Here is a 24,194-nt window from a genome sequence, read left to right on the forward strand (position 1 = left end):
GGGGGCCCCCCTAAGGATTTGACCCAGCCATGCTCAATAACAGTCTTGATCTCAAGAGATAGATTCCCTCCTGTGTGCTTTGTTGGTGACTTTGAAAATTATTATCGAACAGAGTACATATCGGGGTTTGGAGAGGGGTACATAGAGGAAAGAGTGCTCGAGTGACAGGTACCACGCGATCACACCCAGCTGTGGTGCTTACTGCATGTTCGTCCCACTTCAGCTCCAAAGGCTGCGCCATGTTTCCCAAAATTTTCCAGAGAATTGATAATTTTGCTCCAGGAACCGTAAAAGATGGTGGGGAGCAGTAAACCCGAATGGTCCAAAACCCCGAACAGTGTCTTAACGTCGGTTTTTCTACGGTCTACAGTCGACGCTTTGTCGACCTCATTGCAAACGTGTCAGGTACAGACAGCAGCTCCCTGAAGTTAACCTCTGGGCGAGTCAGCACAAGCGACTAAGCTCTAGAAAGGAGCTTTCTGAAAATGCCTGTGATTGGCTGTGTTGGGTTTCGACATGAGTTTCAACTATGGTAAGACAGTGATCTGACTGAAGCGTCCACTGGGGACTTGAGGTGAAATAATTAATGTGCTGGAATTTAGACTGACTTGCGGCAGTGCCCCCTCTACATAAAGCCCTGAAGTACAAATCTGCTTTTAAATGTTAAAAACCTTTATAAATCCACCAATAGCCTATATCACTAAAAAAAAGAAAAAAAAAAAAAACCCAACCAGAAATTGACCATCAGCTCGTGGCGCCATGGATTTGTCAAATTACGTGCTATGTGATTCTAGTCCCATTAATCCCAGGACAAACGGCTCGAGCAGAATTGGGATTTCTTTTTTCCGACTGGGAGATATTTCCCACAGTCCGCAAAGGCAGCGCCCTCCTGGGTAGCGTGACTATCTACGCAGCATGCAGCAGCAGCACTGGGCTATGGACGAAACTGATTGGTACCTCATGCATGTGGGGAAAAAAAAAAAAAAACAAGCTGCATTTACGACTAAACTGTGAAAACAAATAATGACAAATAAAATACTGGTGTAGGGCGGTTAGGACCTGCATTAGGATGTTCGGTTTTTGAGGAGGAGTGATTAAGAGTGATTATACGACGCTACTTGGTTTATTCTGGAAACATTTGAGGAGTAAAAACCAAAACCATTTTGAACTGTTGTTGATGTTGGTCTTTCGCGATGGATTCTGGGCATTTCTCGCTCTGCCCTCCCTGGTCCTCCCAACTTCTCGCGGGTCCGTCAAGCTCTCGTGAAACACGCACGGTGAAACCGGAAAGGGAATCGTTTATGTCAAAAGAAAACAAACAAACAAACAAACAAACGCTTAAAATGTGTAACTTCGGGAAAGAAAAATGAAAAAAAAATGTAAACATCGTTCAATTGGGCTAAAGAGTTTCGAGATACTCCCCAGAACTGAACGTGGTCATCTACGGTAAGGCACAAAAGTTTCCGGCAGGTTTGGACTTTTATCCCTCACTCGGTACCGTCGGGGAGGTGGTCAAAAGACACGGCCCGGGTCACAAACAGCAACCTGCAGAGACCCGAGGAACAAGGAGCTCTGGCGACACAGGGTCCGGCCCCTCCGACATCATGGAGTCAGTGTGGGATCACGTGAAGGGACAGGAGACACCGAGACAGCCTGAATCCACAGAGGAACTGAGGCAGGTTCTCCGAGATGCTTGGAACAACATACCAGGCAAGGACCTGGGGAAACTGCGTGCAGGTGTGCGGAGGAGAACCGCCATTTTAAAGGCAAAGGGGGGTTGCACCAGATGTGGTTTTGATTTAGGTTTTTGTTTTGTTTTGTTTACTGCACTTGAAGTAAACTGATAAATAAAAACTTTTCATGGCATTATTTCCACTCCCACTGAACCTTTAGTGCCCGAAACGTTTGCTGTAAATCCGCAAATCCTTCACTTTCGAGGAACCCAGACCCCACGCGCGCTTTGGTCTTATTTTGAAAATCTTCCCCGGACGCCGCACGCTCTTGTATTCTCGACGTTGACACCGGTGGACGCTTCAGTCCCTCCATTCATTTCACTCGCGTACAGTCGCATCCTAGCAGCGAACCCTCCCCTCCTGTTTCTCTCCGCCTGGAAAGATGGCTGCTCCGGCGGTAGTGAGAAGCTCCGGCCCGGCGCTCTGCCCGAGCTTCGCGGAGGTCTGTTCGTTCCTGGAGCGATACGGAGCGGCGCTGGATCTGCCCGAGATGACTTTCCCGCAGATGGAGCGGTATCTGCGGGACACGACGACAGGTGAGAGATCGGTGGTAGTGGTGGTAGCGGTGGGGCGAAGAAGTGGTGGAAAGCTGCGACACTTGAAACCGAAAGAGAAGGGGGCCACTACTACCACCATCACCATCATCGTGATGATGATGGTGGTGATGATGATGATGATGGTGATGATGGTGAGGATGACGGAAAATGTGTTTGGCCCGACAGAGCAACATCAGATTGGGAGTTTAGTCACTGAGCCTCTACCCTTTCTTCTCGGCCGTGGCAAATTTTGGCCCGAGTCAGAGTAATTTTTTCTCCTTGAAAGACAACCGGTGATTTGTCCAAGTTTGTACGGAAACATTTGGGCAGGGAGAAAACGTAGCTGCTAAAACAGAGCTAGCCCCCTCTCCAAATCCTACTCACTTCGGACTGTGTTGTATGTTTGTGCCAAAGTTAGGAGAAACGGACACAGACGGGGGTACAGAATGTGGCCCGGCACCCCGGGGGAGGGGGGGTCACAGTTAGAGTGAAGAGGCAGGTTGTCGGTAACGTTGTCAAGGCTGATATTGATCTGTTAACGCTAAACTTGGTGTCGGGGCCATGATGCAGCACTGCCGAGTGACCACACACAGCCAACCAGCTAGCTCCGGAGTGTTGTCAGGTGTAATTTTTCACCGGCCTTGCCTCACAGGCAGTCGGACTGGAATGGCATCGGTGTCCCCTGTGTTTATGTGTTGATCCCGTGCTAACATTAAGGATACACCCCCCCCTTTTATCTGTATTTTAGACGGAGCGAGTCATGTTAGCTAAAAACAGTGGATGTTATTTTTTTGGCCATTGGTGGAGAGGCTGTCAAACCTGCACAGGCGCAGTAGGGATTCTGACTGCTGGCTAACTAGTTAGCATCAAGGCTTCCGTCAACTTTTAGTCAAAGTACAACACAGAGACCTACAGTTAATTTACCACCCGGTCGTTTATCGGAAAGAGTTGTTTCAGACTCCTAGTTGTCGTGTTGGTAGCCTTGAGAAACCGTTTCAGACAACCTCGCCTGGGAGCTAGGTAGTTTTCCATTACCGTTAGTTCTGTTGCTTAATGCTTCGTAAATAGAATAAAGTTATGCGTAACAACTACTATTTTTACTCTAGTTAACTATAATTTTCCTCTGACATTTGAAAAACGGTCACGATTAAACAGTCAGGATTCCGAGACTGCGCTGATAATACGAAAACGTAGAAACTTTCAGTTTGCCGTGCCAGCAGAGAAAACTGGAATTTCCCCCAAACTCAAGGGCTCCGTAAAAGTCTCACATCAGACCACACATTACAGTCTTTTTTTTTTTTTTTTTTTTTCGTCAAATGTCAATGGGATTTTTCTGTCATTTTGAAAACAGAACAGACAGTCATAACAGTATCATGACAAGACGGATGAATCATAAAGCCTGATTAGGGCTGCATCATATTTTCATCAGCGGTTACTCTGCCAATTATTTACTCAATTAATCGATTTATCATTTAGTTTAGTAAATGTTAAAAAATAAATAACGTTTTTAGAAGTCCCTCGCAGTTCCCAAGAGGACACCTTCTGAATGCTTGTTTTGACCAACCAACCCTCCAAAACCCAAAGATGTTCAGTTTTACTCTAGCAGCAATCTGTTTGTTTGAGAAGGTGGACCCAGCACATGTGTGGCATTTCGCTTGAAAAAAAGACTGAAATGATTTATCGATTATCAAAATATTTGCAGATTAATTTTCTTTTGATTATAGTAAGTTTGGCCAACCAGAGTTTTGCAAAACATTCACATTAGAGTCATTAGAGAAGGTTGATCCTCCAACCTCAGTGAAACAAGGAATTATAGCCCTTATTCTGAGACAACGAAAAGATACACTGATTACTGATAACCGCTGACTGATCAGTTTATCAAACAACAACTATAAAATATTGCCATTAATATTAGCCGATTGTCTGCAATTCAGATTACACAACTTTACTGAGGAAAGTCATACATATGTCATGAAAAGTCATTTTCTCTTTACAACTATTCATATTCATCTACACTGTGCATGGGAGATAAGAGGGACCTTCTGATCTGATGGGCAAAGATTTGAATGGAAAAAGGTAGCTGTGAGATCCCACACCCTATTTTGGGAACCACTGACATAACAAAACATCTATTTACCCAGCACTGAACAAGTAATATGAAATATTCATATGTTTGCCCATAACATTAGCAAAGCAACAGCCTTGTTAATAAAACCTTCAGTGCAGAAACTGTATGAAAAATGAAAATGTCAGTGTTCATCCGGGTGCATTCCGACACCTATGCTAAACTCACTCATAAGCTCCCAAAAATCAAAGCACTACATGTAGTACAAATGATTTCATCCTGACAAAGGCGTTTTACATTCACACGACGAATCATACATTTATTTTTCCCGTTTCGTCATTAGCAGTGGTGGGCTGTCGTCCAACAGCTGATGGAAGAAATGGCAAATAAAAATACACGCAAGTGCAGGACCAGTGTTGGGAAAGTTTGAAAGGTGTTGCTGTCAGGTTGTTTATCCAAACCTTTTTTTCATGGTAAATTTACAAACAGTTAGGTTTTTGTTCATAAATTCACTATTGTGTTGAATAATTAACCCTGTTTAAGATGAAATCACATTGTTGAGTCTTAACTGATCTCAGTTGCCCTGGAAATGGTTGTTCTAATTGACAATCCCCCCAGTAGAACAATCTAACGCTGTAAAAGACATAAAAATTTAAATGTTGTCTTGTGTTTTGTGATATGATTGCTCTCAAAAAAAGAAAGGATCCCTCCTCTTTAGCCTCCTAAAAAGACAGGTTGGAGATAGGGGTCAGATACAGGAAAAAAAAAACCCAACAACCCTGCCGCTGGCTGCAAACATAGAAGCATATGAAAATTGAGGACAAACAGCGTGATGTTTCTAATAACCCTGTGTGTTTTCCAGTATCTAAACCCCTTGTGGAGCTCCACGTGAAGCTGCTCAGAAAACTGGGGAGGTCTGTGTCGACTGACCGCTGGGAAAAGTACCTGGCCAAGGTGAGGGCTCTGTGTGTGTGTGTGTGTGTGCGTGTGCGTGTGCGTGTGCATGCGTGCGTGCGTGCGTGATGTGGAGTGACAACTGAGAATTTCTCACTAGCTTTAAAGCCTTATCTGTGTTGTGGTCCACAGACAGCGAAATGTTGAAAGAGGAGGAAAGATACGAGACGAGATTAAACCAGACATATCAGACGGAGAACTTGTGAAGACAGGCTTGTATGTGGTGACTACATCTAATCATTGTTTCCTGTAGGTTTGCCAGGAGTTGAACAGTACCTGGGCATGGGAGCTGGAACAGAAGGGCTACCAGGAGATGTCCATGGAGTGCAAGTCGAGCATCCTCAAAGTATGACATGGCCTGTTTTTATTTAATGTAATTAATTTGTTCAAAAGGCGAAACAGCTACACTCAGGGCAACAACCACCGTAACCTGCTCTTTCTTACATTTTCTCCCCTTCGATTCCCTGCTCCTCCTCTTTTCACACATTTTTATTGTTCGCCTTTCAGTATCTCTGCGAGTGTCAGTTTGATGACAACCTGAAGTTCAAGATGGCGATCAATGAGGAGGACCCAGAGAAGATGCGTCTGCAGCCTATAGGTCGGGACCAGCAGGGCCTGATGTACTGGCTCCAGCTGGACCAGGAGCAGAACATCCGGCTGTACACGGAGGAGCAGGATGATCTGGATGGATCCACCTGGAAGTGCATTGTCAGGTAGTACTGTTGTCTGAATCTGGTCGACACACCTGCCATTGTGTTTGGACACGCGGCACCAGTCTGTCAGCCTGCAATCACATCCCTGTTTATAAAATATATATATATTTTTATTTTATTTTTTACAATCTTGATCTTATTTTCTAAGAAAAGTTGTTTTTCTAAATTTTGTTTGTTTCGGTTCACCTTGCAAATTTACATGCCAACCTTGGCTGAAGGCTGGGTTAAAGTATCTCTTCACTTCTGAAAAATGAACAGTTTGACCCTGCTGGATAATACGCTGCAGTTTCTTACCAGTCCACCTTTCACTGCTCTAAGCATGTCTAAATTCTGCTGTCCTATTGTTTCGCATCTAGTTTGGGCCACTTATCCAATCTGTCTTCTCAGGTCTCGTAATGACCTGGCTGAGGCTCTGGAGCTGCTGAAGGCTCAGATTGATCCAAACCAGAATCAGGACCACGACCAGAACCAGGCTGGATCCAGGAGTGCCAGCCCAACAGAGAAAGGTGCAGGTATGTTAGGTGAAAAAATAGATATTGCGTTGGATCGTAGGGTTTTCATTGTGGATGGAAAAATCATCCGTGGAGTGAGGGCCTGTGAATGCATGTTGGTAATCATTTCAGATTTTGCAACAGACAGAAAATATTTAAAGTGGCTGCTCAGTTTTTATCATCTTCTCTCCTTGATGTCAGTCAAAACACTGAGGTTTTTCGTGAGTACGGATGATACAACTAAGAGCCAAGATATCTCCAAGTTAACAGCGGTGACACAGTAACTTCCAAAAACTGACACTAAACAACATTTGAAAACAGTTTATGCAGGTGCAATCTGATCTGATCGAAAGCTGACCGACACACGACTGTGCTCAGAATAACATTTTGGAGAGATGCAGTCCAGAGGAAAACAGCTGATCTTACGTCATTTTGTTTCTGAGAGAAACAACATTGAACATAATCAATTCATCTGAATAGAAAAGGCCATTATCACATATCATTTTCTCTCCTTTCTCTATATAACCACCCTACAGTAGTAATAATAATGGACGAAAAACTTGAAATGGTTTGTTGGAGTAGGCGTGAATTTAATTTGTGGAGTGAACTTTTACTCCCAAAACATTTTCACAATAACACTGTTTCTTTTGTGTGTGTCTGTGTGTGTTTGTTATGACGATTTAGGGGATAAGGCCATAGGAAGCACCAAACCCGACCCCTCCGAGACCACAGAGGAACACGTAGAGAGTAAGAAGGTTGACCCTGTAAAGGAAGAGAAACCCCCAAGACAAGGTACCCAGATTAAAGGAACTGCTGGTTATCTCCTGAAATGAGAGTAAGGATTCCTGACAGACAGACAGACAGATGAAATCAGAGGGATAGATCTGGTCATCCTTCATTTAAATCTTTGAGATAAATGGGGCAATTTGTGGGGCAATCATTTTTGCTTTATTGGACAGCGTTAATTACAGAGCTGACAGGAAGTGATGGGAGAGTGAACTACAGCAGTTGTGCTCGCATGATCGGCATCTTAAACCCCAAGGACAACAGGACAACCTACAATTTTGTTTCTATCAATGAAAATGAGGGACGGGCAAACTGGCCCAAGTATCAATTACTAACATTTACTTCCTCTATTTTACCTGCCAGAAACAAGAAGAATAGAAAATTACTTTTAATGATGTTGTTTACCAGCTCAAGTGGCCTCTAGACAAACATCCCATAATCAACACTCCTTTAATTTGATTCTCATTTTGATACCAATTTTTTTTTTTATATACTACCAGATCTGCGCTTAGCGCTCTGTCTTTTTCTTGTTTTCTGTTTCTAGGCGTATAATGGTTTGTCGTTTTTGTTTTGTAGTGGTAAAGCCGGAGCAGACACAGACTATCAAGCGGGAAAACACTGAGGCTGAGGTAAAAGAAGATAAGACAGACCACAAACTCCCTGCCTTTGATAACCGCGTGAGCACGATCACCACCATCGTCAAATCAGAGTCCAGAGACACCGACGCCCCGAAAAACGCTGTGTCGGTTGTCATGGCACCAGGTGCAACAGTGACAAAACAGGAAATGAGCAAAGAGGAGGAAGCAGGGCGGGCAGTCGTCAGGAGCAACCAGCAGGCCAAGATACCGCTGAAGAAGAGGGAGCTTAAGCTTGCAGAGAGCTACCACAGCAACCACCTTAACAACAATAGCAGCAGCAGTAGTATTATTGTTTGTAACCCTTCAGTGATCCAGAGCAAGGACAGTCATGGAAGAGAAGGGAAGTTACCTAACTCACCAGCGCCCCCCGGCGGTCCACTTGTCTCGCAGCAGCAGCAGCAGCAGCAGCAGCAGCAGCAGCTAGTGGTCACTGCATCCAGACAAGAACTGACCAACGGGAGAGCATCTCTCCTCCTGCCTCACAAAGAGGGACAAAATGGAGTCATGGGGGTCATAGGTCAAGTCGGCCTTGTAGGTCACGTCGGCGTCATCCGAAGCCCATCTGAGCGTCACAGAGCCCCCGGTGCTGAGCAGCAAGAACAAAATGGGCCGAGTTTAGACCACTGGGGCTCTAGACCTGTGGAGGAAGAGAGAGAGGTGAGTCGGCAGTCGGTGCTGGTAAGGAAGGGACCTGTTGAAGGGGAGACGGCAGCAGCAGCAGTAGCAGCAGCAGCAGCAGCAGCAGCAGCCACCGCTCTTCTTCCTCATGCCGAGAAGGAGGCTCAGACAGCCAGAAAGCTACCGTTGTCATCCTCAAAATCTGATCAGCCCCCTGAAGCTGCAGAGAGAAGAGCGGATTCTGTTAGCATTTCTTTGCTGTGTCATTCCACAGAGGAACCCAGGAGACAGACGGCAGAAGAGCAGGGTAGAATCACGACAGAGGGACAGTTAGACAAGGGGACAAAAACTGGGCACAGCAGTCATCAACAGAAGGATGACGAGGTGGATGAGAGGGAGGAGAGGAGGAGAGAAGTGTCTGGGCGCCCTTTGGCAGAAGAAGAAAGTAAAGATGACCATGAAATGAAAAAAAGCAATTTAGGGAAGGTGGAGGCAGAATCAGGGGGCACCATTCCACCTGCAAAAGGAGATCAGAAAGATGAGAAGGACCACCAGGACCACCGGGGAGATGGGGTCAATGGTGGGCTGGCAGCACAGGTTAGGATGAAAGACACTGGGCTTGGATCGGAGGAGAGGCAGGGTCCCCTGGAGGAAGCTTCGTCTGAGCTCCAGAAAGAAGGAATCAGGCTGAAGATAAAGATTCCTCCCCACAGGAGAAACAAGTTGAGGGGGAAAGGGGGAAAGGAGGAGGAGAAAGAGAGGGAGCAGGAGGTGCAAGAGGAAGGGAGGCCGCTGAGGAGATCTGCAAGGATTTGCAGGTATGTGTGTAACACATTCATGAAAATGGGGGATTAGAGAATAGTCTTTGTCAGGTGTAATCTCAGGTACAGCTGGTTTGATTCCGACAATAAATTCAGTCCCATTTATACCTTTTTTCTTGAAGATCATCTGCTTTGCCAACCTGCAGGCCGAGCTCGAAGGCGGCTGAGAGCCAGAGAAAGAAACCACAAAGGAAACAGTCGCTGCCAACCAGAACGAGGGAAGAAGAGGAAGAGGAGGAACAAGAAGAGGAAGAGGATGATGAGGAGCAGAGTTCAGCCGCAAAGAAAGACAGTAAAGCAGAACCTGCTGGGCAAATTAGGAAACGAAGGGTAATCCATTTCTACATGTGTTTGCTGGGAGAATGAATGCATAAACCTGTCTTACTGGTTTGCTCTATTTTTTGTCTGTTTCACTATTTCTCTTTTGTGTTCTCAGGGTAAACGGAGGCATCGACGTCCCCGATGGTCCAACATTCGCTCCAAGAGACGTAAACTGAATGAGGGAGGGGAGGTCGAGGACAGAGGGAGGAAACGAGGAGAGGAGGAGAGCGAAGGAGGGAGCGACTCAGAAGAATCCTGTAAATCAGAGGAGATTCCCAGTGAGGACGCCTGCACTCACTGTGGCCTGCCCAATCATCCTGAACTGGTAAGAGAGGAGCGTGTGTGGTTGTTTGGACACACCCGAAGACTGGTATCTTTTTTTCCTCTTAAATGACTTAAACAATACGTCAGTTATCAAAAACAATCTCTGTTGTTTGATGACTGAATAATAAAGAAACACATCCAGCACTGGTCCAAATTTATACTGAAGACACAGGTAAAAACATAATATTGCAGCCATTTAAAGGCTTGGTTGTTTATGTGAGTGTAAGGTGGTGTCACTATGTTTACCTCTGGGTTATTTCACTGTATGTGTGTGTGTGTGTTCTCAGATTCTGCTGTGTGACTCTTGTGACAGTGGATACCACACTGCCTGTCTGCGGCCGCCGCTCATGTTGATCCCGGATGGAGAGTGGTTTTGTCCACCCTGCCAGCATGTAAGCTGTTTGTGTGTGTGTGAGGGACATTTTATCTCATGTTGAACCGTAAAGATGTTTATGTTTTGGTGGTAAAACACCGATGGCGAATAGACTTGGTCAGTATTGTCTCGTTAGATGGTTTAAGTAGAAGTTCGTTGTGAGTTTTGCTTTCACATTGCCGGGAAACCTGGGCAGTGTTTTTGATACTAGTGCCGGTACAATACAACCTGAGTTTCGGTATTGATACAACAACTTACTCCACTACTTAACTAGCAAAAACTAGCAAAAAGAGTTTTCAAATGTTCCATGTTCAAAATTGGATATAAACCAGGATACCCGGCCTCAACAGGCAAGATATTTTCAAAGAGACGTTTTCGAAACATTTGACAGTGACAGAGTTGCGGTGTTTGGTTCTCCTCCCCTCAGAAGCTGTTGTGTGAGAAACTGGAGGAGCAGCTGCAGAACCTGGACAGTGCTCTTAAGAAAAAAGAGAGAGCAGAGAGGAGGTAAGCGCGCACACACACACACACACCACACTAAGAAATATTTAAAAGGAAATCTCTTCACCAGGGTGAAAAGCCCCAGAAACAGCATTTAGCCCTAACAACAAAATGTAATTCAACTATGTTTGTTATTGATACTCTCTTCTATTTCTTTTTAAAAAAAAAAAAAAAAAAGGATTTGTTGTTTTTTTTTTTCATATATGTTGTAAAACTTAGTCTGAAGACATCAGTCACAGGACACTGGGGGAGTTGTTGATGATTAATGATTGATTAATCAGTTAGTCAAAAAAAAAAAAAAAAAAACAAGATTAATCATTGATGAGAATAATGATGAGAATAATTGCTGACTCAAACTGACTCTGGTTTCCAAGGTGGTTTGATTAAAATGAATAAATGAATGACTTTTTACAAACAAAAACATTTAAAAAGCAGTCAGTCAGTTCACATCTCCACATGCTAACTAACCACATGCCCCCACAAGCCAGCCCAACAAGTATATAAAATTAAAAAGAAAGAAAAAAAAAAAAAAAAGCAAAGAGCTTTGGAAGCTGAGTGTTTTGAATTGTTTTTGGTTTGATTTGCAACTATGATCGACTCTCTGAAAGAACTTAAATGTTTCTAAATTGCGTGGATGTTGACCCTCCTGCCTCTCTCCGTCTGCCCAGGAGGGAGCGGCTGGTTTATGTGGGAATCAGTGTGGAGAACATCATTCCTGTGAGTAAATCACAAAGAGCATAAGAGTGTGACCTCTTCGAGTTGGAATATTTTTATGATATAATAATTTTACAACATCTGTGCTAAAACACAGCTTCATAATAATCCCTGGAAGGTTAAATGCATTTTGCTTTAAATAGATTTGCACCCATTTTAGCCTGGTGGGGAATAACGTGATCACTTCAGTGCCTGAGTTTTATTGTTAACTGTTTCAGGAGGGAGATGAGGAGGAAGAGGAGAAGTCAGCAAAGAAGAAAGATTCCAAAAAGAGTAAAAATCTGGGGAGGAGGTCAACCAGAACCAGGAAACACATCAGCTACAGGTGGGTTTGGCCTGGTACTGAGGGTATTCCAGAGAGTGGGTTTACTGACAACTAGGGAGTTAGTTGACCCTGAGACGAGGGAAACTGTGTTTTCCATTCCAGAAACTGAGATGACTTTAACTCTGAGTAAGTTGCCGCGGTAACTTACTCTGTGAGGCTACAACCTGCCGTACGGCAGCTTTTCTCTCTGTCCTCTCCTGCCGAGCCGGAAGCAGCTGCCTGACGCAACATTTCGTGACGGCGAACTCTGTCTCTGCATTCACATATTACACACGGTGGATTCATCCTCAGCTCAGGATAAAATCTATTCGCTGTCTGTCTTTATAACTCATTTAAATGGTACGTAGCTTAAAAGAGTTTTTGAATATAGGCTGTTTATAGTCTTAACAGTATAGACTCGTGCGTTATCTGCTTGATCTATATTTTCATCTCCTGCTGCCGGCAGCACACTGTCCCCATCAGGTTACAGTAGGATATCAGCACTTTGTCATTCATTAAGGAAAGTCTGCTACGTGTGGTCTAGTGGACTACGCTGAATAACAAAATAGTGTCAACCCACGGACTCTTTTCTCCAGCTCAGGCTCTTTCACTTTCACTTTTTTTTTTTTTAAGATAAATGTGAATCGTCACAGAATAATATTTCTACTCTTTATTTAACCTTTGCTATGGTGAATCACAGTATCGGAGCTGACGGGCTTTTGTCATTCACCACGTACTTGCTTTACTCTGAGTGAACCGACTCAGAGCTGACTGAAATAACTCTGATCAGCTGAGTTTCGGGCTCAGAGTCGGAGTTTGTTAAACCTGCTCTCTGGAAAACCACGTGGGGTTTTCTTATTAACAGACAATGTCATGTAGCATTCGGTGTTTCCCACCAAAACACGCTGTGTATCTTTGACATGTAACAACATACAGGAAATACATTTCCTCCCCCATGAAACATTTGCCAAGCTGATTTTTTTTGAAAATAATTTGGAACCTCAACTTTACTTTTCATTCATGTTTACAGTAGCTAGCAGGCTTCTTCTTTCTTGTGTTTTCGTGGCTATGTTTCTTGGCGCACTGCTGCCACCGGCAGGTGATAAGTAGAAAAGCGGGAATGGACATACTGACCTATATTTCAGTCCCGTTGTTGACTCTTTGACCTGTGGCAGAAGCTTTCTTGAAATGCTTCCGCTCATTAGCATTACATCTATAATTTTCCGGAGTCACAAGAAATGTGTGATGACTTGGCTTAAAGTGACGGTATATCATATTTGCAAACAAATTTGAAAAAAGTTCTGGTAATAAAAACATAAATGCTCAGACTGAGGCAATCAGCATCTGTTTTGCATGGGTGTGTTGCAGGTTTGATGACTTTGACGACGCCATTGATGAGGCTATAGAGGAGGACATCAGAGACATCTGTGGCGGTGAGTGGACGATGTGAAGGTTGAAGAAATGAGGCAGATTCCGTGCGTAGATTTTGAATTTCTGCCTCAAGACAGCGGGTTTGCAGCTCAGTGTTAGGGTTGATGAATGCCTCAGCATTTGGAGGAGGCGAACCTTGTGAGCCTTACGAGCGAGAACTTGAATAAACCCTCCCTTGCTTGGAAGACCTGGACAACGGTTCATGGCAGGAGGGGGCTTGAACAGCGGTTTTATTCTGTGATTCCAGTAAACCAGCAGTACCCTATACCACAGCCATGCAATGGGCTCAGTAAGTGCAAAATAACAACATCGTTATAACAAATTAAATCCTGATGTAGTAAATCCAATATAAGAAGTCTAATGAATTAAGTCCCGTATCAGGTCTTCCCAGCAATCAGCGTCCACGACGCCAGGTGGAGGGGTAAGTCGGTCAGTTTACAGGGGGATCTCTCGAACCAGTCGCCCTCGTATGTGGTTTCGATCATCATGCAGAGTGGTAGCTTCACTCAGACAGCGTAGTGGAGAGCTCAGGCGTAACATTGAATTTAACCCGAGGATTATTCTGATGTAGGAGCAGGGCGAGGCAAAGACATCACCGCCATCTTGTCGGAGGACGGGAAGGAGAGCCAGCGGCCAATCAGAAGCCAGGCTCATTCCGCCAGGAACAGGAAGAAGCGGAGACTGAATGACCTGGAGAGTGACAGCACAGCAGCAGAGAGTGAAGACGAGTTCATGCTCAGCAACAGGTAACACACACACACACACACACACTTTTCTTTCCTCTGCTCTCTCTGCCATCTGGCTTATTCATATTCCTCCTCTTCCTCATACAGCTCAGAGGATGAAGATTTCGGTGCGACAGGGGTGGATGATGATGAGGAGGAAGATGAAGATGCTGGCAGCGACATGGGCAGTTGGGACAGCGGGACCCGCCCCAAACGTGCGTTGAGGGGGGTGCCTAAACACCAACCCGGCAAGACCCAACACAGGGGCAGGAAACGGCTGAGACGGCGGCGGAGACGCTCCTTCCAGGAAGAGGAGGAAGAAAGCGACGAAGAAATGGGTGTGTGCATGCCGAGGCCAAACTGCAGTAGCAGAGTTCATTGATTGGGTGTAATAGAATATGACCGTGTTCGTGGTGACGGCGTTGAAACATGTAAATCATTTTCATTAAGGGACCTGCTGTTGTTACAGCTGGTGTCATATGTAAGAAATATTTAAAAGGAAATCTCTTCACCAGGGTGAAAAGCCCCAGAAACAGCATTTAGCCCTAACAACAAAATGTAATTCAACTATGTTGGTTATTGATACTCACTTCAGGTATTTTCTAAGTAAAAATCATAAAAAAGACAGGATTTGTTGTTTTTCTTTGCCATATATTGTTGTAAACTTAGTCTGAAGACATCACGTCACAGGACACTGGGAAGTTGTTGATGATTAATGATGATTAATCAGTTAGTCAAAAACAAAACAAAAAATCTGAAGATTAATCATTGATGAGAATAATTCTTAGTTACTGCCCTGACTCAAACTTGTCTGGTTTTCAAGGTCGTAGGATTGCAAATAATCAATGAATGAACGACTTTAACATTTTAAAAAGCCCGACAGAAGTTCACAGAGTCAAGGGTGACATCTCCACATGCTAACTAACAGCCCACAGCCCAGAGGTGTTAAGTTTACAATGATATAAAACGGAGAAGAAAAGCAAACCTTCGCTTTTTGGAAGCTGAGTCCAGAGAATTGTTTTGCGTTGTTCCTTGGTAAATTACAAACACTTGAATTACGGAGATTGTAATCAGTGAATTTTTGCTGTCTTTATCTCTCTCCGTGTCCTCCTCAGACTCGGATCAGTTCAGCGACATGACTGACAGTGACGCTGACAAAAAGAGGCGGGGTCTGAGGCGGGGCCAGCGCCAGCAGGTCAACTACCGCGAGACGTCAGAGTCCTCGGACAACTCCGGGGCCACTTCTAAAAGGCACGAGGTTAAACCCCGCGGCAGACCACGCAAGGAGCATCTGTCGAGCGACTACAGCGATGGTCAGTCACCGCGGGCGTCTTCAGCGTCACTGCCACTCAAATCACTCAAATGCAGACCGCACGTTGTTGTTGTTTAACTCTTACTCAACCAAGTTCCCTTTATCATCATTTTCCACCATTTTTTTTTTCTTTCCTATAAATAGTAAGTCCAGTTTTATTTGTATAGCCCAAAATCAGAGATCAGAAATTTCTCTCAAAAAGGACTTCATAATCTTTGCAGGATAAGACACTCAAATTAAAAAGAAAAAAAACTAATGTATCAGACATGCAACTGAAAAAAGCTTTTTACTAAACTTTCTGAGCATCTCCGCTCGTTGCAGCAGCGCTTGACACTGCTCCACACACTTTCAGTTGAAATAGATGCTCGGTTTCCATTCGAGTGTTAATTGTGTGAAGGATGATAAAATGTCTACTCTAAGAGCTCTGAATAAGCAATGAATAAATTGGTAAATGCTCCAGATGGGATCTGTAATGGCTACTGATGTAATGTACTGATTTATCAAGTTCACGTCAGCAGTATTACTGAAGGGAGGCAAGAGCACGTCATTCCACCCAGTAAATCCTTCCTCTTCGTTTTTCTCCCAGTGTTGCCTTCTTCCAGAGACTCGGAGGAGGAAGATGATTACGAAGACGAAGAGGAAGACGACCAGAGACGGAGAGCGAACAGGAGGAGAAGAGAGGAGGAAGACCTCCGGAGAAACAGGATGAGAGAAAAGCGGAGGAGATACGAAGACGACGAGGACGAGGAGGACGACAGAGAGAGAGGGAGGCGGCTGAAAAGGAAATTGTTAGAGAAGGAGGAGGACAAAGACAAGCGGAGGAGATTAAAGAGGACAGGCAGAGAAGAGGAGGACCTGGAGAAGATGGGCAGGGGAAAGAGGAGGGAATTACTTTCACAGCAGCGGCGCAAACGGCTCGCCCAGATGCTGAAGAAACGGCGGCCTTCGACGGACGATGAGGATGAGGAGGAGTCAGAGGAATCGGAGTCGTCATCGGAAGAGGATCGTCCAGTCCGCAAAAGACTCAACCGCATCGACTCTGATGATGATGAAGAGGAAGACGAAGAGGAAGAGGAGGGGAGACAGAAGATGACGACCAAAAAGTTGACAGTCCTAGAGAGGAGGGCCGAGAGCGATGCTCAGGAAAAGGGAAGGGGCCGTAGCCTGTCTCCGTCAAACAGACATCGGACCTCCAGAGGCCCGGCGAAGCCCGGGGCTGGGAGTCCCGCCGTGCCCAGGGACAGTGCAGGATCAGACAGGCAGGGCAGGCACAATGGCCCCTTCCATCCAGAAGAGGAGGAGGAGGACGAGGAGGACGAGGAGGACGAGGAGGAGGAGGGCCAGACAGACTCACTAAACTCTGTCCAGAACAGTCCGCAGTCGTGATGGCTGTGTTTGTGTGAATAACGCTCGCTTCTTTCTTTCAGTTTTTTCTTTTAACTGTCAGGCCTTTCACCCACAAGCCACCTTTGAAACTGGATATCTCTCTCCTTCCACCTCTTTCTCTCCCCCCTCATACTCCCCCGTCTTGCTCTTCCTCCTCGCTGTTGTATCGTGGTAGAGTGCTATCCACCATCACATACTGTACGCCACAGCGGAAACTCACGAGTACCCGTTCGCACTCATTGTCACATCTGGTAGAACGTAACAGCCAGCAAGCCGGACCAAAAGCATCCTCACAGCAGGACTGGCAGCACTTCATGTTTTCGTGACCATTTCCCTGAACTCTTGAGTCACGGACGTCTTTCTGGTGGGTCCGTGTGACAGGACGATAGTGGTTTCATCTGATTTGTGCCCCATCGAATTGGACACAGCAGTCTATTTGTAGTGTACCTCATCCTTAAGCACTTCATCATTCTCATAGCACTTAATAACCTGCCGCCAAGGAGAGTGCCAGTGTTAAATCGAACACTTTGGATCAGGTGACCTGATGGATAGAGAGGCTAGATTTAATCCACACAACAGAACTGTCACAACAGTACAACAAAGCGTAGTTTCTCACTTCCCGCTAGTGGTTTCTCCCGTGCAGGTAGCTTTGGTTTGACCCAAACATTGTTGCGGAGGATTTTCTGCCTCCGGTCCAACGGAAGTTTGAGGACCAAAAACAAAGTTACGGCGTTTTTCATTGTTGTAGTGCAGTCCTGAGAAATCGCCCAGTAGCCTAACGTAGACGTGTATGTAACATATCTGCAGCGTCCATGGTTTGACCGCCGGGCGGGAGACACTGGCCGTCAAACGGGGCAAAAAGCCAAAAAATGATCTTTAAAAAAATGTTCACAATAACCTGTTTTTAACTACCATTTTTTTTTTTTTTTTCAGCGCAGTGAGCACCACAAACTAAATAATGATTCATCCCCATTGTGTTGGCGTGATGGCAAAATCTCAGTCAGATACTTAAAAACCTGCAGAAATAAAATCAAAGATATCTGCTTGGTCAGAGGTAAATAAGAAAACCTTTTTTTTTTCTTTGGTTGAATCGACCCTTGAATCAAGGTGCTTCTGGCAGGTTATTCTGGGTAAGATCATGACCCAAACATCAACAAACATTTAACTTAGTCTAATGAAGGCGAGACCCTGACCACTGAAACTAGTCGGGGCCCAGTTCAGGGGCAGGATCCACTGCTCCTCCTCCTCAAATGAGTCGTTCAGACTCAGGAGAGCGCAACAGTAATGGTGCGTTCGGGTGCTCGTCGTCAACTTGTGAAGTCAGCCGTTTTCAATTTTAAACTTAAAGGATGGACAACAGGCAAACAACGAACCATGTTTATTGTAAGTTTTAGAGCTGAAAAAATTAGTCGATTAATCGATTTGATCAATCGACGGAAAAATGATCTGCAACTATTTTTCTAATCCATTAATCGTTAAAACCTTTTTCTTTAAGCAAAAAACACCAAACACCTGATTCTATTTACAGCTTCTGAGTAGTGAGGGTTTTCTGCTTTCCTTTGCCTGATGTGATGGTAAACTTCACTAATAACCTTTAGTTACATCCCTGGTAAATATATTCATAAAACTCGTAATGAACAATGTTTTTCCAGGGCAACCTGAATGCAAATACTCGGCAAATCGGCGAGTTGACGAGCTGACGAGGATCGCCTGAACGCATTTTAACAAAGCGGCCACTGGGGCCCTTGTGGTATTTTAGGAAATGCTCGTTCTTCAAATTCAGACTCTGGAGGATCCGGTCGATTAAACTGAGTTTTCCAGTCACCCAAACTGGACGTAAAGGAAATACGAATGCATTGACAGCAACCTCTTCAGAACGTTGAATCTCAGCAGTTGCAGAATGATACTTATCCATTTGACACCGAGAGCTGAAACAAGCACACGCTGGATCACTCCGGATCCGGGACCTTCTTTCCAACTGTCAAAGTGTTCGGTTTCAGACTGGTCGCTCATGTGTTCCATATGTTCACAGAACCTTGGTTTGGTGGGAACACGTTTGCTGTACATACTTTGCCTGTGCGCTGTTCCTTGTAAGATAATAGATGTTCTGTTCTTAGTCCTCTTGTAAAATATAGTGTTATATTTTCTATATGAAGGAGAGGAGTTGAGATGCTGCTGTGGGTGATGTGTGGATCAATGGGGTTTCAGCCGCGAGTCCGTCGACGGTTTGCTTGTTGGAGATTCTGTGGCCGCTGATTCGTGTGAAACGGAGCCCGTTCACCAGTAAAATGTCACAGAATTGTTACAAAGAGCCGAATACTGCTCACCTTCAGCCCCGTGTTGTACACGTTCAAAGGTTTTTAACATTTCGTATCCCTGAAGGGGACCCCGGGAGTTTTTAAGAAGGAACAAAGCTTTATTTTTTTGATTGAGGCTCAGGGGAGGACAATGAACGCTGGTCACCAATCAAACGACTTTTAACTTTGTTTTCTCAGCTTCTGAATAAGCATCGCTGTAAGGATTTACACTTGTCTGAAACTGTTTTATCTGGTAAGAGAGCTAAAGCTGCAGGTGAATTTTGGGGTTCACTGCGTGGACAAAAGCTGGTCTCTTTGTGGGGCAGAATGGAGGAATTCCTTTAACTTCATACAGTCAAATCACTGTCTAGGCTTTAAATTAGTTTAATCCTGCTGTTCACGTAAACCGAGCTGTTAGCGGAAAGCGGCTGGCCTGGCCTTACCCAGGGCACCTGGACACCCCGATCTTTGAATCCTGTCCGAACTCTGGGCCCGTGTTTATCAAACTTCCAAAGGTTTTACGCTTAAAAGTGCCCAAAAGAGCCAAGTTAGGAGTAAAAAAAAGTTATTTGCCGTGTGTGAGGGGAAAAAAAGCACATTATCAAGCAACGGCAAATTAGGTTTAAGAGCAACTTTCAAGCGATCGCGTCGTTAATCGCTTCCATGCTCAGAGCAGCGAGAGCCATTTAGAGAGGGATGCACCCTTAAAAAAAAGAAGAAAAAAAAACCCCTCACACTTTACTCCGTGACTTTCTCTGCACAAAATAGAATCGTGTGAAATCCTTAGTATGTCCTCGTGCAATTGTCAGCAGTCTAAGATATTTATAATACCTACTGTAAATACATAGATAGGGATGAAATTACTGAAAATTAAAGAAAATTGTGACAGTGATTGCAAAAAAAAAAAAAAAAAAATCAATACAAGATTAGTTGTTGGTGTTTGAACCCCCGGTAAATAAAAGAAAATTAAAAGTGGTGTAACATCCTGTCAATGTTCAAATCAAATGCAAATAATAGGCTGAAACTACGCAACTTGGCCTCAGCTGACGTATTATTCACACGCGACCAGCGATATATTTTGTGTCTTCACTAAAAACAGGTGTCGTGTGCTCGACTTCGTCATCGATGATCTGCTTTTCTCTCAAATTCAACAACAGTTTACATCATAAGACAGAGTTTGAGCAGGAGAACGAGTGAAGGATTTTTACTTTTCTCTTTTCACCTGAGTCCAAACTTTCCCGCTCACTTTTAACAGTTTGATAAATTCGGGCCCGGATCGATTGATCCCTCAGAGTCCAACTTTCTTTTGGGTTCACATGTGACCTGTAGAGAGACTCTGTGAAAGGTCTCCTCAGTTGATTTTTTTATTTTTTTATTTTTAAAAACAGCCTGGCCTGCTTCTAATGAGTCTCACTTAACACAAGAGTACATCTTACTGAGCCCTGGTTCTGAACAGAGAGCAATAGCAGTCACCCGAGGTCCCCAGAAATATTTAGAGTACAGTTTCCTCTATCGGTCTCATCAAAGGGGGATTAGCGGTGTTCCTTAAAGCATCAAAGATTCAAACAGTCCGAGGATTGTTTCCTTTTTTTTACCTTAAAATGTCACAAACAAATGACACACTACTGACACTTTTATACAGTAAAAAAAAAACAAAAAACGTGGAAGACAATTTTGGTGCGTTTCCCTTTTAACAAGTGTTTTTTTTTGTTTTTTTTTTTTCTGTGCAGAATTTATGCTCATATGAAAAACCGTCTTTTAGGGTCGGACTGATCAAGTAAAACTGTATTTTTATAACCACATTTAACCCGTGGTTAAAAAAAAAAAAAAAAAAAAAAAAAAAATTTCCTCGTCTGTCACTTTTCAGAGAAAATAAAGTCAAGAAATGGTCTTTATGGAAAAAGCAAATTGAAGATGCACATAAAGAGAAACAGCCAGATAAGAGGCAGAGGATTCCCGGAGTTATTTTGCTCTTCTTTCCTTCCATTTGAAAACTGACGTGTGACTAACTGTTGCCTGTATGTGCCGAGCATCTCGCGGTGAGCGCCGATGCACCATCTGTAAAAGGCCAACGACTCCTAGTTTCTGTAGCTCCGAGAGTTTACCAGTGACCTTGTGTATCTGAAACTTAACTTATGACAAATGTTCTTTGACAGTATCCTTTATAATCATTTTGAAGAACATTCTGTAATGATTAAAAAAAAAAAAAAAAAATCAAGTCTCTATGAGTCAAATGTCAGATTACGTTGGTGGTTTACATCTGGTTTATGAAAAAAACCCAGAAATGATCAGCACCAGATGATTTCAGCTTCAGAAAGCTCACTACGTTTGTTTGGTTTGGGGTTACGAACACAAGATTTGTGCCTAAGAATCTCTCCGTTTGCCAAAAGCAGCCAAATTAGATTTAATTGCTAAGTTGATGGTTTGGTAGAAGCTCGGCTCATACTGGCCCTGCTCTCTCACAGTCAGATCCAAGTGGCGTTGTGGCGGTGACTCAACGGATCCCAGATGGCTGGAGTTTACCGCCGGCTAAATCGCTGAACGTTCTTTCCGGTACTTTCCCGTGATTGCTCAGGTGTGGTGGGACACCAGTTAGATAAGATAAAATGCTCCGTGGGCTCATCGGCTGTTTTCACTTCCACTCATGATTTCCCCGAGATCCCACTGCAAATATAACACGTGTCCGGAGTGGAAACGGAGCCGGTCCCCTCAATGCTGAACTGCGAAGGCAGCATCTCGATCATCGCAGCAGTGATTTCATGTCCTTCACGAGCTCAACCGGACTCTCGACGCGTATAAAAAACGAAGAGTTCAGCCCCCCTCGAAAGATTTTCACTTGCGTTTAAAACCATTATTCTGATCATCTTTTTTTTACCCGAGGTTTGCTTTGTTTGTTTCTCTCTCTCTCTCTCTCTCTCTCTCCCTCTTATGGTGGAAATTATGTGCATCTGCGTTTTGCCGCTGTGGCAGTTTCTGTTGGTTTTAAAATGTTCAGTAAAACGAAACCTGGGTTCATTCAGAACAGGCACCACTGGATGTGACTGCAGCTCCTTCCATTTCTCTGTTGTACTGTTTCTGTAGTATCGCTGTAACATAAATGTTTTCTAAGTTATTAAAACCAACATCCCAGGCATCTCCTCAAACACACACCGTGTCTGTGCCTTGTTTTTGTTCCGGAAAAGATTCGTCGATAGAAATCCGATTCCATTCCTGCAAATGACGGCGAGCAGAGGAGTGGATTATCTTGCGGCAGAAAGTTCCAGAAGTTTCTGGGGGGTTTTTTTGTTTTTGTTTTTGTCCTGCTATGAAAACATCACAAGTGAAGTATTGATGTAAAAATACAAAACTACAAAATCTTCCACGTCCGCCTTTCATGTCTTCGAGGTCTAAGTCTTTAGGTTTGATACACGAAACAAAAGATATATTTTTGGTAAAGTGTGACTTCGACGGATGATTTCACAGTTAACTAACAGAGGTGCCTGAAAATAGCCAGAGTTAGGGGATGCTTTTCTGTCATTTCTACAATATTGTACAACTCTGCTTTAAATAGTGAATTTGAGCCATGGTGATGATGCCATAGAGACATGCAATGTCATTTAATTTAATTGAATCTTAGTTTTCACGTAGAAATGTGAATAAGTTAAATGTCTTTCTCTATAAATAACTAGCATTAAATCAAATTGTTATTATTGAGTTATTTGTTTTCTATTTCGATGTATTTAGTAATTTCTTAATTTCAATTGTCACTATTTGACTTAAAATTGTCAGTTTTACTTTCTCTTTTTTGTATTTTACAGATTCACTAAAAAACAGACTCTGAAAGCTCCATGGTGCTTTGAGTTGTTGTTTGTTTTGTTTTTTTACACCTGTGTATTCAGAACATTTTATTTCGAGGGGATCCAATAATTATTTTCCTTATAAATGAATCTACTGATTATTTTATTGATTTTTCAATTCATGATTTATTTTGTAATAATCCTGAAAGCTGTGGGAATTTCCTCTCACAATTACCCAGAGCAAAGTGAAACTTTAGCAACTTTTTTTGTCCAACTACCCGTCCCAACATGAAAATTATTAAAAAATTAATGAAAATTATTAAAAATGAAAAGCAACACGTACTCACACCGTAGAAGCTGGAGCCATGACATGATTTTATTAAATTAGTTGCCAATTAATTTTCTGTCAATCTCAGATCTTCTGTATTAACTGTGGAGTAGTTTAATTTATAACAAAGCATCGTATTTCATCAGCTCTTCACATGTTCTGTATGCAAACATCTTCATTTGAAAAGTAACTAAAGCCGTGAAATAAACATAGTGAAGAAAAAAAGTGCAAGTTTTCCCTCTGAAGAGTAGAAAAGCTGAATGAAGGACAGGCCTCGGGTTTAAACACAGGAACTAGGCGGGAACCACCAGCAGCGTCCGCCTGGTCCATTACAGCGACGACATTCAGAGCGCGGGGTCTTCTGCCCTCTAGCGGCCAACAGTGAGTAACTACAACGGCACCGCACCGACGTCAAGTTAAGACACGTTTACCAATGACCAGGGCCGCGGTTTAAAACGTTTAAATAAAAAAACAAAACGTTTACGAACCACAGGGATGCAGTTACACGGTGTGACAGCGGCGTAAGCTCGCGATCATAAATGGAGAGCCTCGCCAAACGTGTAAACAATAAATAAATAGCGTTCCCATTAAAATCGTAACAATCGCGATAAGATTAATTTTGGGGTCTTTCCATTCAAAATATAACGTGACATTTTTATCAGAAAGTTTAAAGTTCTGTTTATTAAAAAAAAAAAAAAAAAATTAGAGGGGTTAAAATTAAAATCGCAGAAGAGGCGAGAGAGCGATTCAGGTTCAGTTCTACAAAAGGTACAAACGACATCAACATTAGCAAAGCGTATGTGTTACGTGTTACGTAAAATTTCTACATGCATTTCTCTGGCCTTGCTGGGTGTGTAGAGCTTATGTGGCAACTATCAATTTATTCCAAATAATAACCTCAGTTCACTAATATTCCACATTATTTATTTATTTACCTCACTGTTTTTGTCCCGGTCCTGATATGTTCTCCATTTTACACTGGGTTGGATTGTGCCTTCAATTTACATGATCGAACACTTCTATCGTGACAAAATGGAAAAAGAAAAC

The 24,194-nt window shown here is 43.6% G+C and overlaps 1 protein-coding gene across 4 annotated transcripts; it reads left to right on the top strand.

The window, feature by feature from the left end:
- The first annotated feature begins 2,035 nt into the window (after nt 1-2,035).
- Nucleotides 2,036-22,840, top strand: rsf1a (remodeling and spacing factor 1a). Of its 4 annotated transcripts, none has more exons than XM_040130620.1 (18): nt 2,036-2,269; nt 5,197-5,288; nt 5,542-5,634; nt 5,796-6,001; nt 6,389-6,513; nt 7,177-7,284; nt 7,855-9,352; nt 9,478-9,685; nt 9,792-10,001; nt 10,288-10,392; nt 10,801-10,880; nt 11,543-11,591; nt 11,807-11,913; nt 13,261-13,325; nt 13,895-14,069; nt 14,157-14,386; nt 15,164-15,361; nt 15,947-22,840. In XM_040130620.1, the coding sequence occupies exons 1-18, from the start codon at nt 2,116-2,118 to the stop codon at nt 16,744-16,746; spliced, it is 4,503 nt and encodes a 1,500-aa protein (XP_039986554.1). In that variant the 5' UTR covers nt 2,036-2,115; the 3' UTR covers nt 16,747-22,840. The 4 variants fall into 4 exon arrangements, with proteins under 4 accessions (XP_039986554.1, XP_039986557.1, XP_039986558.1 ...); XM_040130623.1 differs by having other exon boundaries at nt 13,901-14,069; XM_040130624.1 differs by having other exon boundaries at nt 9,502-9,685.
- The last annotated feature ends 1,354 nt before the right edge of the window (nt 22,841-24,194 follow it).

Source organism: Xiphias gladius, chromosome 7 (assembly GCF_016859285.1).
Source record: "Xiphias gladius isolate SHS-SW01 ecotype Sanya breed wild chromosome 7, ASM1685928v1, whole genome shotgun sequence".
Lineage (NCBI taxonomy): Eukaryota > Metazoa > Chordata > Actinopteri > Istiophoriformes > Xiphiidae > Xiphias > Xiphias gladius.

Excerpts from the sequence above, each read along its gene's own strand:
- rsf1a (XM_040130620.1), top strand. The coding sequence starts at position 2,116 with ATGGCTGCTCCGGCGGTAGTGAGAAGCTCCGGCCCGGCGCTCTGCCCG. Across the intron at positions 9,353-9,477 it reads AGATCTGCAAGGATTTGCAG|ATCATCTGCTTTGCCAACCT; the intron begins GTATGTGTGTAA and ends TTTTTCTTGAAG. Across the intron at positions 11,592-11,806 it reads GTGTGGAGAACATCATTCCT|GAGGGAGATGAGGAGGAAGA; the intron begins GTGAGTAAATCA and ends TAACTGTTTCAG.